General features: G+C 61.4%; 1 protein-coding gene across 1 annotated transcript in view; it reads right to left on the bottom strand.

Annotated features, from left to right (window-relative positions):
* Positions 1-16,408, bottom strand: part of LOC126648046 (transcription activator BRG1-like) — a 39,710-nt gene extending 23,302 nt beyond the window's left edge. Inside the window, 18 exon segments of the mRNA XM_050330710.1 lie at positions 251-381; positions 1,547-1,597; positions 1,795-1,962; positions 2,956-3,129; positions 4,218-4,391; positions 5,899-6,018; positions 9,977-10,037; positions 10,039-10,195; positions 11,546-11,644; positions 12,749-12,767; positions 12,770-12,924; positions 12,927-12,953; positions 12,956-13,141; positions 14,412-14,498; positions 14,501-14,543; positions 15,210-15,304; positions 15,307-15,457; positions 16,058-16,408. Coding sequence (XP_050186667.1) covers positions 251-381; positions 1,547-1,597; positions 1,795-1,962; positions 2,956-3,129; positions 4,218-4,391; positions 5,899-6,018; positions 9,977-10,037; positions 10,039-10,195; positions 11,546-11,644; positions 12,749-12,767; positions 12,770-12,924; positions 12,927-12,953; positions 12,956-13,141; positions 14,412-14,498; positions 14,501-14,543; positions 15,210-15,304; positions 15,307-15,394 — 1,835 coding nt within the window. The 5' untranslated portion in view covers positions 15,395-15,457; positions 16,058-16,408.
* Between the last annotated feature and the right edge of the window lie 150 nt (positions 16,409-16,558).

Genomic DNA, 16,558 nt, shown 5'->3' with positions numbered 1-16,558 from the left:
CCATCCCGTTCCACCCCCATTCCCATCCCCGTTCCCACCCCCATTTCCCATCCCGTTCCTGTCCCGCATTCCCAGTACCCCAATCCCCATTCCCATCCCCATTCCCATTCCCATCCCCATTCCCACTCCCCCATCCCCGTTCCCATCCCGCTGCCCACCCGGGTTCATCTCCAGCCAGGCCTCGAGCTCCCAGCCCTCCATCCCCATTCCCATCCCACATTCCCAGCCCCATTCCCGTCCCGCTGCCCACCCCGGGTTCATCTCCAGCCAGGCCTCGAGCTGCCCGGCCTTGGGCGCGTCCGTGCCCGTCAGGATCTTCCCGCTCTCCACGTGGATCACCTTCACCGGCAGGTCGCTCATCTGGCTCGTCTCATCCAGCGGCTGCGGCACCGGGAATCGCAGGGGGTGGAAACCGGGAATTGCAGGGGTTGGGAACCGGGAATTGGAGCAGGGATTGGGGGTTGGGAACCGGGAATCGCAGGGGTTGGGAATTGGGAATGGGAGCAGGAATTGGGGGTTGGGAGCCGGGAATCGCAGGAGTTGGGAATTGGGAACCGGGAATTGCAGGGGTTGGGGGTTGGGAACCGGGAATTGCAGGGGGTGGGAACCAGGAATTGCAGGGGTTGGGAACCGGGAATGGCAGGGATTGGGAACCAGCCATCGCAGGGGGTGGGAATTGGGAACCGGGAATGGGAACAGGGATTGGGGGTTGGGAGCCGGGAATTGCAGGGATTGGGAACCGGCAATCGCAGGGGTTGGGGGTTGGGAGCCGGGAATTGGAGCAGGGATTGGGAATTGGGAACCGGGAATGGCAGGGATTGGGGATTGGAGCAGGGATTGGAGGTTGGGAGCCAGGAATTGCAGGGGTTGGGAACCGGGAATTGCAGGGGTTGGGGGTTGGGAACTGGGAATTGCAGGGATTGGAAACCGGGAACTGCAGGGATTGGGAACTGGGAACTGCAGGGATTGGGGGCTGGGAACCAGGAATCGCAGAGGTTGGGGATTGGAGTAGGGATTGGGAATGGAAGCAGGGATTGGGGGTTGGGAATTGGAGCAGGGATTGGGGATTGGAGCAGGGATTGGGGGTTGGGGATTGGAGCAGGAATTGGGAATGGAGCAGGGATTGGGGATTGGAGCAGGGATTGGGATTGGAGCAGGGATTGGGGATTGGGAATTGGAGCAGGGATTGGGAATGGGAGCAGGGATTGGGGGTTGGAGCAGGGATTGGAGGTTGGGGATTGGAGCAGGGATTGGGATTGGAGGCAGGGATTGGGGGTTGGGAATTGGAGTAGGGATTGGGGGTTGGGAATGGGAGCAGGGATTGGGAATTGGAGCAGGGATTGGGGGTTGGGAATGGGAGCAGGGATTGGGGATTGGGAATTGGAGCAGGGATTGGGAATGGGAGCAGGGATTGGGGGTTGGAGCAGGGATTGGAGGTTGGGGATTGGAGCAGGGATTGGGGATTGGGAATTGGAGTAGGGATTGGGATTGGAGCAGGGATTGGGGATTGGGAATTCCCATCCCGGGGGGAGGAACCCGCACTCACCTCCCCGTCGGGGCCGATGGCCGGGGCCTGACCCTCGGCGTTCTCCGCCTTCTGCGGGGACAGCGGGGCAGGGAGAGGAGCGGGAACGGGAGGAGGAGGAAGGAAAAGGAAGAGAAAGAGGAAAAAAAGCCAAAAAAAGACAAAAAAGGAAGGAAAGAGAAGCTCAGCCCGGTCGGCAGCCCCGGAGCTCCCTCTGGGAGCCGCTCCCGGCGCCCTTCCCGGGGCTGCTCCTTCCTCCTTCCTCCCACCTTCTTCTTCTTCTTCTTCTTCTTCTCCTTGGCCACCTGGGCCGCCTTGTGCTGCCTCACCAGCTCCGTCAGGTTGGCCACGTACTCGTCCGTCTGCTGCAGCAGGTAGGCCAGGCGCTTGTCCTTCTTCTGGTCGATCAGCTTGCGGTACCCCTCCTCATCCTCGGCCTGGGGACAGCCCTGGGGTCACCTGGGGTACACCCTGAACTCCCCCCTCCTCATCCTCGGCCTGGGGACAGCCCTGGGGTCACCTGGGGTACACCCTGAACTCCCCCCTCCTCATCCTCAGCCTGGGGACAGCCCTGGGGTCACCTGGGATCCACCCTGAGCCCCTGGGGTCACCTGGGACACACCTGGGATACACCTGAGCCCCTGGGATACACCTGGGGTACACCCTGAGCCCCTGGGGTACACCCTGAACCCCTGGGATACACCTGGGGTACACCCTGAACTCCCCCCTCCTCATCCTCGGCCTGGGGACAGCCCTGGGGTCACCTGGGGTACACCTGGGGTACACCTGAGCCCCTGGGATACACCTGGAATCCACCCTGAACACCCTCATCCTCGGCCTGGGGACAGCCCTGGGATCCACCTGGAATCCACCCTGAGCCCCTGGGACACACCTGGGGTCACCTGGGATACACCCTGAACACCCCCCTCCTCATCCTCGGCCTGGGGACAGCCCTGGGGTCACCTGGGGTACACCTGAGCCACTGGGATACACCTGGGGTACACCCTGAACATCCCCCTCCTCATCCTCAGCCTGGGGACAACCCTGGGGTCACCTGGGACACACCTGGGGTACACATTGAGCCCCTGGGACACACCTGGGGTACACCCTGACCCCCTGGGGTCACTGGGACACACCTGGGACACACCCTGAGCCCCTGGGACACCCCTGGGAACACCCTGAGCCCCTGGGATCACCTGGGACACACCTGGGACACACCCTGAGCCCCTGGGACACCCCTGGGAACACCCAGAGCGCATCCCGGCCACCCCGTGCAGAGGAGGAAGAATCCCCCCCCAAATCCCACCCCGTGGGCCCTCCCCCTCACCCCACGGAGCAGAGGAGGGTCCCCTGACCCCCCCTCGATGCCCCTGAGCCCCCAGGCCCTCCCTTTTTCCCCCTTTTTCCCCTTTTTCCCCCCGTTTCCCGACCATGAGGCGTCGCATCCGCTCCTTCTCGATGCGCTCGTTCTCCTTCTTCTGCTCGCGCTCGGTGTTGGCGTGGTACGTGGCCACCGCCTTGGTCAGCTTCTGGATCTTCCCGCTCACGCTCCGGTGGTACTCCTTGAAGTCCTTGGCGTGCTGCAGGATGCTGTTGAGGTATTCCTGGGGGGGGGGGGAAAAAACACCGGGACAGGGGCGTTGGCACCGGGGCTGGGGGGGATCGGCGGTCACTGGGGGGTCCCAATGGTCACTGGGTGGCCCCAACAGGCACTGGGTGGTCCCAATGGTCACTGGGTGGTCCCAATGGTCACTGGAGGGTCCCAACTGTCACTGGGGGGTCCCAATGGTCACTGGGTGGCCCCAACAGGCACTGGGTGGTCCCAATGGTCAGTGGAGGGTCCCAATGGTCACTGGGTGGCCCCAACAGGCACTGGGTGGTCCCAATGGTCAGTGGGTGGTCCCAATGGTCAGTGAAGGGTCCCAATGGTCAGTGGAAGGTCCCAATGGTCAGTGGAGGGTCCCAATGGTCACTGGGTGGCCCAAATGGTCACTGAAGGGTCCCAATGGTCACTGAAGGGTCCCAATGGTCAGTGGAGGGTCCCAATGGTCACTGGGTGGCCCCAATGGTCACTGAAGGGTCCCAATGGTCACTGGGTGGCCCCAATGGTCAGTGGAGGGTCCCAATGGTCACTGGGTGGCCCCAATGGTCACTGAAGGGTCCCAATGGTCACTGGAGGGTCCCAGTGGTTGTTGGGAGAGTCCCAACAGGTCATTGGGTGGTCCCAAAGTTATTGCAGGGTCCCAACAGGTATTGGAGGATCCCAAAGTCATTGGAGAGTTCCAATTGTTATTGGGTGATCCCAACAGTCACTTCAGGGTCCCAACAGTCACTTCAGGGTCCCAACAGTCACTTCAGGGTCCCAACAGCCATTGGGTGGCCCCAAAGCCATTGGAGAATCCAAACATGCATTGGAGCGTCCCAGTAGTTACTGGGCGGTCCCAAGGTCGTTGGAGGATCCCAAAACCATTGGGCGATCCCAAGAGTCGCTGAACGGTCCCAATGCTCACTGGGTGGTCCCAACACCCACCCCCAAACCCTTCCCCACCATCACCCACCCCCCTCAGCCACCACCACCCAACCCAGAGTCGACCTCCAACCCCTCCCTCTGCCCCAAAAATCCCCCCTCCTGCCCTCTCCACCCCAAAAATGCCCCCTCCACCCCAAAAATCCCCCCCAAACCGGGGCAGACCTGGTGCTTCTGGCGGCGCTTGCGCTCCTGCTCGATCTTCTGCTGCTTCTCCAGCTTCTCGGTGATGCGGGCCTCGCGCAGCGACTGCCGCTTGCTGCGCTTGTACGCCTTGGCGTTGAGCGCCGTCTCCAGCGCCGTGTCCCGCCGCATGCACACCACCACCTCCTGCCGCAGCTGTGCCGGGGAACGGGATCAGACCCCAGGAAAGTGGGATCAGACACGGGATTGTGGGGGATCAGCCCCCAGGGAATGTGGGATCAGCCATGGGATCGTGGGGGATCAGCCCCAGGGAATGTGGGATCAGCCATGGGATCGTGGGGGATCGGCCCTCGGGAATGTGGGATCAGCCATGGGATACGTGGGGATCAGCCCCAGGGAATGTGGGATCAGCCATGGGATCGTGGGGGATCGGCCCCCGGGGAATGTGGGATCAGCCATGGGATCGTGGGGGATCAGCCCCCGGGGAATGTGGGATCAGCCATGGGATCGTGGGGGATCAGCCCCCAGGGAATGTGGGATCAGCCATGGGATCGTGGGGGATCAGCCCCCGGGGAATGTGGGATCAGCCATGGGATCGTGGGGGATCAGCCCCCAGGGAATGTGGGATCAGACATGGGATCGTGGGGGATCAGCCCCAGGGAATGTGGGATCAGACACGGCCTCGGGAACACGGGATCAGCCCCCGGGAAAACAGGATCAGCCCCAGGGAAAATGGGACCAGCCACGGCCTCGGGAAAACGGGATCAGCCACAGGATCACGTGGGATCAGCCCCCCGGGAATGTGGGATCAGCCCCCGGGAAATGTGGGATCAGACAGGGGAGAATGTGGGATCAGACACGGGATCGTGTGGGATCAGCCCCCGGGGGAATGTGGGTGGGATCAGCCCCCAGGGAATGTGGGATCAGACAGGGGGGAATGTGGGATCAGCCCCAGGGAAAACGGGACCAGCCACGGCCTTGGGAAAATGGGATCAGCCACCGGGGAATGTGGGATCAGACAGGGGGGAATGTGGGATCAGACACGGCCTCAGGAACACGGGATCAGCCCCTGGGGAATGTGGGATCGGCCCCCAGGGAATGTGGGATCAGACAGGGGGGAATGTGGGATCAGACACGGCCTCAGGAACACGGGATCAGCCCCTGGGGAATGTGGGATCGGCCCCCAGGGAATGTGGGATCAGACAGGGGGGAATGTGGGATCAGACACGGCCTCAGGAACACGGGATCAGCCCCCAGGGAAACGTGGGATCAGTCCCCGGGAACATGGTAACAGCCATGAGATTGTGTGGGATCAGCCCCCAGGGAAACGGGATCAGCCACGGCCTTGGGAAAATGGGATCAGCCTCCAGGGGAATGAGGGATCAGTCACAACCCAGGGAATGTGGGATCAGCCCCCCCAGGAAAAGGGGATCAGCCCCCGGATCATGTGGGATCAGCCCCCAAGGGAATGTGGGATCAGCCCCAACCCGGGGGGAATGTGGGATCAGCCACGGCCCCAGGGAATGTGGGATCAGCCCCCAGGGGAACACAGATCAGCCACGCCCCCCGCGGCATTCCCAACGCCATTCCCAGTGCCATTCCCAGAGCCATTCCTGGCCATTCCCAGCACCATTCCCAGCACCATTCCCGGCCATTCCCAGAGCCATTCCCAGAGCCATTCCCAGCCATTCCCGGCACCCACCTGGCGCTGGAAGTTGAGCAGGCGCAGGGCCTTGAGCTCGATGGTGGCTTTGGTGCGCAGGTCCCCGGCCAGGGAGCCGGGCAGGTTCTCCAGCTCCTGGATGCGGTGGGCGATGCGGGCCTGGAGCCTGAGGGGGGGGGGGAGGATTTCGGGATGAGTTCGGCTCCCCTCCCACCCTGGATCCCAGCTGGGGGCAGGAGGAGGGCACTGGGAACACTGGGATGGGTTTTGGGGACACAGATATGGATGGGCCAGGGGAGGGCCAGGAGGAAACTCCCAAGGAAAAGGAACCCCCCGCTCGTCCCCCTGGATCTCAGGAATGGGGAAAAGGGGATGGGGGCACCCCTGGAATCCCCTGAACCCTGTCCCCACCCGTACTCCCTGGAATCCTTGCATCCCTCTATGTCCCACCTGTACTCCCTGGAATCCCCATGTGTCCCCCTGTATTCCCTGTATTCCCAGTTCCCCCTGTGTCCCCCCTGTTCTCCCTGTATTTCCTGATACCCCTGTCCCACCTGTATCCCCTGGAATCCTCATGTCCCCTCTGTACTCCCTGCATTCCCAACTCCCCCCATGTCCCACCTGTATCCCCGGCTCCCTTGTGCCCCACCTGTATTCCCTGGAATCCCCATGTCCCCCCTGTACTCCCTGTATTCCCTGTATTCCCCTTGTCCCCCTTGTCCTCCCTGTATTCCCTGATCCCCGTGCCCCACCTGTACTCCCTGTATTCCCTGGAATCCCCCTGTCCCCCCCATATCCCCGTGTCCCCCCTGTCCTCCCAGCTCCCCGTGCCCCACCTGTCCTCCCTGTATTTCCTGTGTCCCCCCTGTATTCCCGGGAATCCCCATGTCCCCCCTGTATCCTCTGTATTCCCCGTGTCCTCCCTGTATTCCCTGGAATCCCCGTGTTCCCCCCTGTATTCCCTGGAATCCCGGTGTCCCCCCGTGTCCCCCCTGTCCCCACCTGTACTCCCTGTATCCCCTGTATTCCCTGTAATCCCCATGACCTGGTGCTTCTGGCGGCGCTTGCGCTCCTGCTCGATCTTTCTGCTGCTCTCCAGCTTCTCGGGTGATGCGGAGCCTCGCGCAGCGGCTGCCGCTGCTGCGCTTGTACGCCTTGGGCGCTGGCGCCGTCTCCAGCGCCTCGCGCCTCACGCATGCACACCACCACCTCCTGCCGCAGCTGTGCCGGGAACGGGATCAGACCCCAGGAAAGTGGGATCAGGCACGGCCTTGTGGGGATCAGCCCCTGTGGAATGTGGGATCAGCCATGGGACCGTGGGGGATCAGCCCCCAGGGGAATGTGGGATCAGCCATGAGGATCGTGGGGGATCGGCCCCCGGGGGAATGTGGGAGTCAGCCACGGACCTCAGAACGGGGATCCAGCCCCGGAGAAAAGTGGGACCAGCTTAGGGAATCGTGGGGGATCAGACCACCGGCCCTCGGGCACGGGATCAGCCATGGGACCGTGGGGATCAGCCCCCGGGGAATGTGGGGATCAGCCATGGATCGTGGGGGATCAGCCCCTCAGGAAAGCGGGATCGAACGGCCACGTGAGACACAGGATCAGCCCCAGGGAATGTGGGATCGGCCACCGGGATCGTGGGGGATCAGCCTCGGGAATGTAGGATCAGCCCCGGGATCGTGCGGCATCAGCCCCCGGGAATGTGGGGACTCGTGACACTGCCTCAGAGAGACACGTAGGATCAGCCTCGGAGAGATGCGGGGATCAGCCCCAGGGGGAATGGGACCAGCCACGTCTCGGGAAGACGGGGTCAGACCACGGGATCACGGGGGGATCGGCTCCCCGGGGAATGTGGGATCGGCCCCCTGGGGAATGTAGGATCAGACAGGGGAGAATGGGATCAGACATCGATCGTGTGGGATCAGCCCTCGGGGAATGTGGGTGGGATCAGCCAGGCGGGAATGTGGGATCAGACAGGGGAATGTGGGATCAGCCCCAGGGAAAACGGACCAGCCACGGCCTTGGGAAAATGGGATCAGCCACCGGGAATGTGGGATCAGACGTGGGGAATGTGGGATCAGACACGTCTCAGGAACGCGGGGGATCAGACCCAGGAAATGTGGGATCGGCCCCAGGGAATGTGGGCTGACAGGGGGAATGGGATCAGACACGGCCTCGGGATGCTACGTGGATCAGCCCGGGGAATGTGGGATCGGGCACAGGGAGATGTGGGATCAGACCCCAGGGAATGTAGGATCAGCCCCTGGAAACACGGGATCAGCCCCAGGAAAGCGGGATCATCGCCACAGGAATCACATGGGATCAGCCCCGGAGAAAAGGGATCAGCCACAGGAGTCATGTAGGATCAGCCCTGGGGACATAGAGGATCAGCCACAACCCTAGGAATGTGGGATCAGCCCTAGGAAAAGGGAATCAGCCACACGGGATCGGTGAAGATCAGCCCCAGGGAGAACAGGATCAAGGCCACGGGATCGTGCTGGATCAGCCCTTGGAAAACACAGGATCAGCCATGCCCTGCGGCATTCCCAATGTCATTCCGGCCATTTCCTGGCCATTCCCACGGCCATTCCCGGCACCCACCTGGCGCTGGAGAGTTGGCCAGGCGCAGGGCCAGCCCAGGCTGCGATGGTGGCTTTGGTGCGCAGGTCCCCGGCCAGGGCCGGGCAGGTTCTCCAGCTCCTGGATGCGGTGGGCGTGCGGGCCTGGAGCCTGAGGGGGTGGGGAGGATTGCGCGATGAGTTCGGCTCCTCCCACCTGGATCCCAGCAGGGGCTAGGAGGAGGGCACTGGGAACACTGGGATGGGTTTTGGGGACACAGATATGGATGGGGCCAGGGGAGGCCAGGAGGAAACTCCCAGGAAAGGAACCCCGCTGTCCGATCTCAGGACAAAGGGATGAGGCACCCCTGGAGGCTGGGTTCGGGCGCCTCCTGGGCAAGATCCCAGAATCCTGCTCCCCAGGACCGGAATCCCTAGACCTGTCCCCACCCGGTACTCCTGGGTCTCACATCCTCGGTCCCACCTGTGCTCCTGGAGTCCCCTGAACCCTGTCCCCACCGTGCTCCTGGAATCCTTGTCCATCCTCTATGTCCACCTGTCCTGAGTCCGGACCCTGTCCCACCCGTGCTCCTGGAATCCTCGCGTCCTGCGTCCCACCTGTCCTCCCTGGAATCCCCTATGTGCCCTGTGCTCCCTGTATTCCCAGTTCCCCGTGTCCCCCTGTTCTCCCTGTGTTCTCTGATGCCCCTGTCCCACCTGTACCCCCTGGAATCCCATGTCCCTCTGTAGCCTCCTGCATTCCCAACTCCCCCATGTCACCTGTATCCCCGGCCCCTTGTGCCCCACCTGCATTCCCTGGAATCCCATGTCCCCCTGTGCTCCTGTATTCCTGTATTCCCTTGTCCCACTTGTCCTCCCTGTATTCCCTGATCCCCGTGCCCCACCTGCACTCCCTGTATTCCTGGAATCCCCTGTCCCCCCATATCCCGTGTCCCCCTGTCCTCCCAGCTCCCCGTGCCCCACCTGTCCTCCCTGTATTTCCTGTGTCCCCCTGTGTTCGGGAATCCCCATGTCCCCTGTATCCTCTGGTATTCCCCGTGTCCCCCCTGTATTCCGGAATCCTGGTGTTCCCTGTGTCCTGTCCCACCTGTCCCTGTATTCTCTGGAATCCCTGTATCCTGTGCCCTGTATTCCCTGGAATCTCACGTGTCCCCCTGTATTCCCTGTTCCCCGTGTCCCACCTGTATCCTGTATTCCTGGAATCCCTGTCCCCTGTCACCTGCTCCCTGTATTCTCCTGTAATCCCTGTGCCCCGTATCCCGTGTCCCCCCTGTGTTCTGGAATCCCGTGTCCCCCCTGTATTCCTGTATTCCCTGACCCCGTATCCCTGTTCCCCCGCTGTCCCCACCTGTACTCCTGTGTTCCTGGAATCCCCCATATCCCACGTGTCCCCCTGTCCCCACCTGTCGCCCCCTGTATTCCCTGTACTCCTGTATTCTCTGGAATCTCTGTGTCCCCCATGTCCCCACCGTGTTCCTGTAATCCCACATGTCCCCCCTGTATTCCTGTATTCCCCATATCCCCCGTGTCCCCACCTGTAGCTCCCTCTCCTGCAGGATCTCCACGGGTCGAGGCGCGCGCGGTTTCTGGATGGGGTGATCCTGTTCTGCCTATGGGGCAGGCGGGCTGCGCTGCTGCCCCGGGAGGGCGGGGGTCCTAGGACGCCGCGGCGCACCGCGGGGCGGGGGCGGGCCCAGCGGGGGGCGGCAGCAGCTTCTGGGGGGCCCCGCCCGGCGCCGCCCCCGACAGCGGCCCTGGGGGGACGGGAGAGGGGAGTGAGGGGGGACGGCTCCCCACGCTCCCCCCTGAGCGCGGTTATGGGGGTGGGATTTACCCCCAGAGCCCCCAAAAAGCCCTGATTCCCTAAAAAACAGTAGTTATTTGGTCGGAAATTGACCCCACGTACCCAAAAACCAGCAGTTATCTGGCTGGAAATTAAACACCAAATCCCCGAAAATCAGCAATTATATGGCTGGAAATTAAACCCCAAATCTCTAAAAAACAGCAGTTATCTGGCTGGAAATCAGCCCCACGTGCCCAAAAATCAGCAGTTATCTGGTTGGAAATTAAACCCAAATCTCTAAAAATCAGCAGTTATCCAGCTGGAAATTAAACCCCAAATCTCTAAAAATCAGCAGTTATCCAGCTGGAAATTAAACCCCAAATCTCTAAAAATCAGCAGTTATCCAGCTGGAAATTAACCCCAAATCCCTGAAAATCGTCAGTTATCCAGCTGGAAATTAACCCCACGTGCCCAAAAATCAGCAGTTATCTGGCTGGAAATTAAACCCCAAATCCCTGAAAATCGTCAGTTATCTAGCTGGCAATTAACCCCAAATCCCTGAAAATCGTCAGTTATCTAGCTGGCAATTAACCCCACGTGCCTAAAAAACAGCAGTTATCTGGCTGGAAATTAAAACCCAAATTCCTGAAAATCAGCAGTTATCCAGTTGGAAATTAACCCCACGTGCTCAAAAATCAGCAGTTATATGGTTAGAAATTAAACCCCAAATCCCTGAAAATCATCAGTTACCCAGCTGGAATTTAACCCCACGTCCCCAAAAATCAGCAGTTATATGGCTGGAAATTAAAACCCAAACCCCTGAAAATCAGCAGTTATCCAGTTGGAAATTAACCCCAAATTCTCCCTAAAAAACTCCAGTTGTTTGGTTGGAAATTTATCCCCCAGATCCCTAAGAACCACCAGTTGTTTGACTGGAATTTACCCCCCAGTTCCCTAAAAACAGCAGTTATTTGGTTTGAAATTAACTCCAAATCCCTAAAAAACACCACTTGCTTGGTTGGAAATTAAGCCCCAAAACTCCAGTTACTCGGTTGGAAATCAACCCCCAAATCCCTGGAAAACTCCAGTTATTTGGCTGGACGTTTATGTTTATCCCCCTTTCCCCAAAACTCCAACTATTTGATTGGAAATTCCCCCCCCCCAAAAAAAATCCTCCAGTTATTTGGCTGGAACTCAACCCCAATTCCCAAAAAAACTCCAATCCTTTGGCTGGAACCCTGGAATTCCCTTTGGTCCCACCCCCCCAAGCTCAGCCCTTGCTGGCGGATCTGGGCTGAATTCCCAGGATTTTGGGTCTCACCTTCGGGCCAGGGCTTGGGGGGGCCCCCGGGGGGCTGTCCCGGCATTCCGGGGGGAACTCCTGAGGGTCCGGGCGGGGGCATGTTGGGCCCTCCCATCCCTGGGAATTCCCAGAGAGCAGGGAAACAAAAACAGAAGAGGAAAATCCCGTGAGAAGGCCAATTCCCAGGGGAGATTCCCGGTGGGGATGGAGGAGGAGGAGGAGGTCACCCGGCAGGGAACGGGATGAGCTTCTGGAGGCCCTTCCCGGGGATATTCCGGGATGGAACGGGAAGAGCTCTCCTTGGATCCCCCATCCCAATTTGCCCCCATCCAAATTGCCCCCAAGTCCCTCTGGATCCCCCATTCCCATTGCCCCCAGGTTCTCCTCCACCCCATTTTCCCCCCAGATCCCCTATTCCCATGTCCCCCAGTTCCTCCCACCCCACCATCCCCTCAGATCCCCCATCCCCACCTCCCCCAGATCTCCCCTCACCCCATTTTCCCCCAGATTCCCCACATTCCCCGGCTCCCCCACATTCTCCCCCATCCCCATTTCCCCAGTTCTCCCCCACCCCATTCTTTCCCCAGGTTCTCCCCACCCCATTTCCCATTCCCCATGTTCCCCAGGTTCTCTCCCACCCATTCCCCCCAGATCCCCCATCCCATTTCCCCCAGGTTCTCCCCACCCATTTCCCCCCGATTCCCCATGTGCCCCAGGTTCTCCCCACCCTTTCCCCCGCCCATGTTCCCAGGTTCTCCCCACCCCATTTCCCCAATTCCCCCACTTCCCCAGATCTCCCCCATCTCCCCATTCCACCTCCCCAGGTTCTCCCCACCCCATTTTCCCCGATTCCCACCTCCCAGTTCTCCCCACCCCATTTCTCCCCAGTTCCCCACTTTCCCCAGTCCTCCCCCAGTCCTCCCCACCCCACTCTCCCCCAGGTTCTCCCACCCCATTTCCCCCGGCTTCCCACCCCCAGTTCTCCCCACCCCATTTCCCCAGTTCCCACCTCCCCAGTTCTCCCCACCCCATTTTCCTCCCCATCCCCATGTTGCCCCAGTTCTCCCCACCCATTTCCCCAATTCCCCATGTCCCCCAGATTCTCCCCACCCCATTTTCCCCCCAGATTCCCCACGTTCGCCCCAGGTTCTCCCCACCCCATTTTCCCCCCAGATCTCCCCATTTTCCCCCAGATTCTCCCCCACCTCCGTGCCCCCTCACCGTGGGGCCTGGAGTACCCGGTGGCGGTGCCGCGCTCGGCGGCTCCGGCGGCTGCGGCGTCGGCGCTGCCCGGCGGGCGGGGCGGGGCAGCGCGCTGGGGATCTGGGGCTGCATCCCGGGCAGGGGCCGCTTGCCCTGCACGGCCACCTGGAGGTGCTCGGGCAGGGGCTGCCCCGCGCCAGCAGCTTGTAGGCCATGATCTGCGCCGCAGCTGGTGCAGCTGCGCGCGTTGAACGGAGACGGCCCCGGCCCCCGGGCCCAGCGACGGCGCCTCCGCCCCGGCCCCCGCCCCGCCGCCCTCCAGGGACCCCCGAGCCGCCCCGAGCCCTCGAGGGCCGTTGGACGGCACCGGGCTGGAGGCGTGCTCGGAACCGCCCAGCGGGGACGGGTACCCTGCGGGGAGAGGGGACATGGAGGGGCTGGAGGGGATGGGGAGATCTCACACCCCCAGGTGCAGGGGGGGGTGGGGGGATGGGATCAGCCCCCCAGATCCAGGGGTCAGTGGAGGGGATGGGATCAGCCCCCCAGATCCAGGGGTGGGGGGATGGGATCGGCCCCCCAGGTCCAGGGGTGGGGGGATGGGATCGGCCCCCCCAGATCCAGGGGGGAGGGGTGGGATCAGCCCCCCAGATCCAGGGTGAGGGGTGGGATCAGCCCCCCAAATCCAGGGGTGAGAGATGGAGGGATGGGATCAGCCCCCAGATCCAGGGGTGAGGGATGGAGGGATGGGATCGGCCCCCCAGATCCAGGGGGGAGGGATGGAGGAATGGGATCGGCCCCCCTAGATCCAGGGGTTCATCATGGGGGCACTAAGTTATCCCCCAGGTCCAGGATTTAATCCTGGAAGGATCAAATCATTCCCCTAAATCCAGGGTTTAATCCTGGAATGATGAAACTCTCCCCTCTCCAGGTTCAGGATTTAATCCTGGAGGGATCAAATCACTCCTCTAAATCCAGGGTTTAATCCTGGAATCCCCTGGAACGATGAGATTCTCTTCCCAAACCCAGGGTTTAATCCTGGAGGAATTAAATCATCCCCCAAATTCAGGTTTTAATCCTGGAACAATTAAATCATCCCCAAATCCAGGGTTTAATCCTGGAGTGATTAAATCATGCCCCAAATCCAGGTTTTAATCCTGGAATCCTCTGGAGCCACAAAATCCTCCCGCCAAGTCCAGGATTTAATCCTGGAGCGATTCCATCCTCCCCAAACCCCGGGATTTGGACCTGGAGAGCCCCTGGAAGGATCAAATCCCACCCCCAAACCCCGGGATTTGGACCTGGAGATCCCCTGGAAGGATCAAATCCCACCCCAAACCCTGGGATTTGCACCTGGAGATCCCCTGGAAGGATCAAATCCCATCCCCAAACCCCAAGATTTGGACCTGGAGATCCCCTGGAAGGATCAAATCCCGCCCCCAAACCCCGGGATTTGGACCTGGAGATCCCCTGGAAGGATCAAATCCTGATCCCAAACCCCAGGATTTGGACCTGGAGATCCCCTGGAAGGATCAAATCCCGCCCCCAAACCCCAGGATTTGGACCTGGAGATCCCCTGGAAGGATCAAATCCCGCCCCCAAACCCCGGGATTTATCCCAGATGGATGAATTCCCCCCCAAACCCCCATCCAGGGTCCGGCCCTGCCCCCTCCTCGCTCCCGACCTTGGGAATGCTGGTCCATGGGGCTGGGGGGGGGTCCCATCCCCGCGTGCCCCCCCGGCCGCAGCCCCATCCCCTTCATGGTCCCAAGCGCGGATCCTCGGCCAGGCCCTTCTCGTGCAGCGGATCCAGGGGCTGCCAGGGGGAAAATCCCGGGAATTCAGGAGGGGGGAGCTTCCCACAGCTCCCAACATCCCCCCCCCCATCCCAGCACTTCCCAGTGCCCTCCCAGCCCTTCCCAGTGCCCTCACAATGCTCTCCCAGCCCCTCCCAGTGCCCTCCCAGTCCTTCCCAGTGCCATCCCAGTCCCTCCCAGCCCTTCCCAGTGCCATCCCAGTGCCACCCCAACCCTTCCCAGTGCCATCCCAACCCTTCCAGTGCCATCCCAACCCTTCCCAGTGCCCTCCCAGCCCTTCCCAGTGCCATCCCAGCCCTTCCCAGTGCCATCCCAGCCCTTCCCAGTGCCATCCCAGTCCCTCCCAACCCTTCCCAGTGCCATCCCAGTCCCTCCCAACCCTTCCCAGTCCCTCCCAACCCTTCCCAGTGCCTTCCCAGTGCTCTCCCAGTCCCTCCCAGTGCCATCCCAAGCCTTCCCAGTGCCCTCCCAGCGCTTCCCAGTGCCATCCCAGCCCTTCCTGTGCCACCCCAGCCCTTCCCAGTGCCCTCCCAGCCCTTCCCAGTGCCCTCCCAGCCCTTCCCAGTGCCATCCCAGCCCTTCCCAGTGCCCTCCCAGTGCCCTCCCAACCCTTCCCAGTGCCCTCCCAGCCCTTCCCAGTGCTCCCTCCTCCCGGGAGGCCTCACCTTGTGCAGGGGGTGGATGGGGTCCGGGGCGTATCCCGGTGCCGGGAGGTGTCCGGAGTGTCCGGAGTGTCCGGAGCCCGGGGAGGGGCCGGGGAGGGGCCCAGCATGGAGCCCGGGGAGGGGCCGGGGCCGGGAGAGGGGCCGGGCCGGGGGGTCCCGCCCAGGGGGGGCTCCGGGGTCGCCATCTCAGAGCCCAAGCCGGGCAGGGGCACCTGGAGCTGCACCTGGAGCTGCACCTGGAGCTGCACCTGGAGCGGGGAGGGGCACCTGGATCAGGGCTGGGATCCCAGGGAAGGAGGGAGGGGGGGGAAACCCTGCCTGGTCCTGGAATAGGGGGCAAAAACCCCCCTCCCCCTGGTCCATCCAGGAATTCCCTCCCTACTCCATCCCAGAGGCACCAGGAATTCCCTCCCCATTCCATCCCAAAAGCACCAGGAATTCCCTCCCCACTCCATCCCTGAGGAATTCCGCTCCCAAACCTGTTATCCAGGAACAAGAGCAAGGAAAATCCCCTTCCCAATCCACCCCTTGGGAAGGAGGGATGGGAATCTCTCCTCCACCAGTCCAGGTTGGAGGGACGTGGGATGGGAACCCCCTTCCCAAATCCCTGATCCAGGAACCCCCTTCCCAATCCCTCAGCGAGGAACTCCCTCCCAAGTCCATCCCCAGGGGATCAGGAATTGGGAACCTCCCCCCAATTCCCAACCTCCCCCCGAAGAACCTGGAGCGGGAATCCCACCCAAGAATTCCAGGGGGAAGGTGGCATTCCCAATTCCCACGGGATGGCACTTCCCAAATCCCGGGAGAGGGGAAGGGGGGGGTGGGAATTCCCGAATTCCAGCACCTACCTACGGGCATGGGGGTCTCCAACACCTCCAACAGGGATCAGCTCCTAACGCCGGGCTGGGGGAACACCGGGAATGAGTCGGGAACGGCGGGAATTGGGTCGGGAATTGGGTTGGGAATGGCGGGAATTGGGTTGGGAATGATGAGAATTGGGTTGGGAATGTCGGGAATTGGGTTGGGAATGGCGGGAATTGGGCTGGGAATGTCGGGAATTGGGTTGGGAATGGTGGGAATTGGGTGAGGAATGATGGGAACTGGGTTGGGAATGGCAGGAATTGGGTTGGGAATGGCGGGAATTGGGTTGGGAATAGAGGGAATTGGGTTGGGAATGATGGGAATTGGGTTGGGAATGTTGGGAATTGGGTTGGGAATTAGGTTGGGAATGTCAGGAACTGGGTCAGGAATGATGGGAATTGGGTTGGGAATGGCGGGAATTGGGTTGGGAATGTTGGGAATTGAGTTGGGAATCGTGGGAATTGGGTCAGGAATGTTGGGAATGGAGC

Source organism: Myiozetetes cayanensis, unplaced genomic scaffold (assembly GCF_022539395.1).
Source record: "Myiozetetes cayanensis isolate MyiCay16 unplaced genomic scaffold, myiCay2020 scf436, whole genome shotgun sequence".
Classification (NCBI taxonomy): domain Eukaryota; kingdom Metazoa; phylum Chordata; class Aves; order Passeriformes; family Tyrannidae; genus Myiozetetes; species Myiozetetes cayanensis.
Note: the sequence above shows the minus strand (reverse complement) of the source record. Positions and strands in the feature narration are given on the sequence as shown.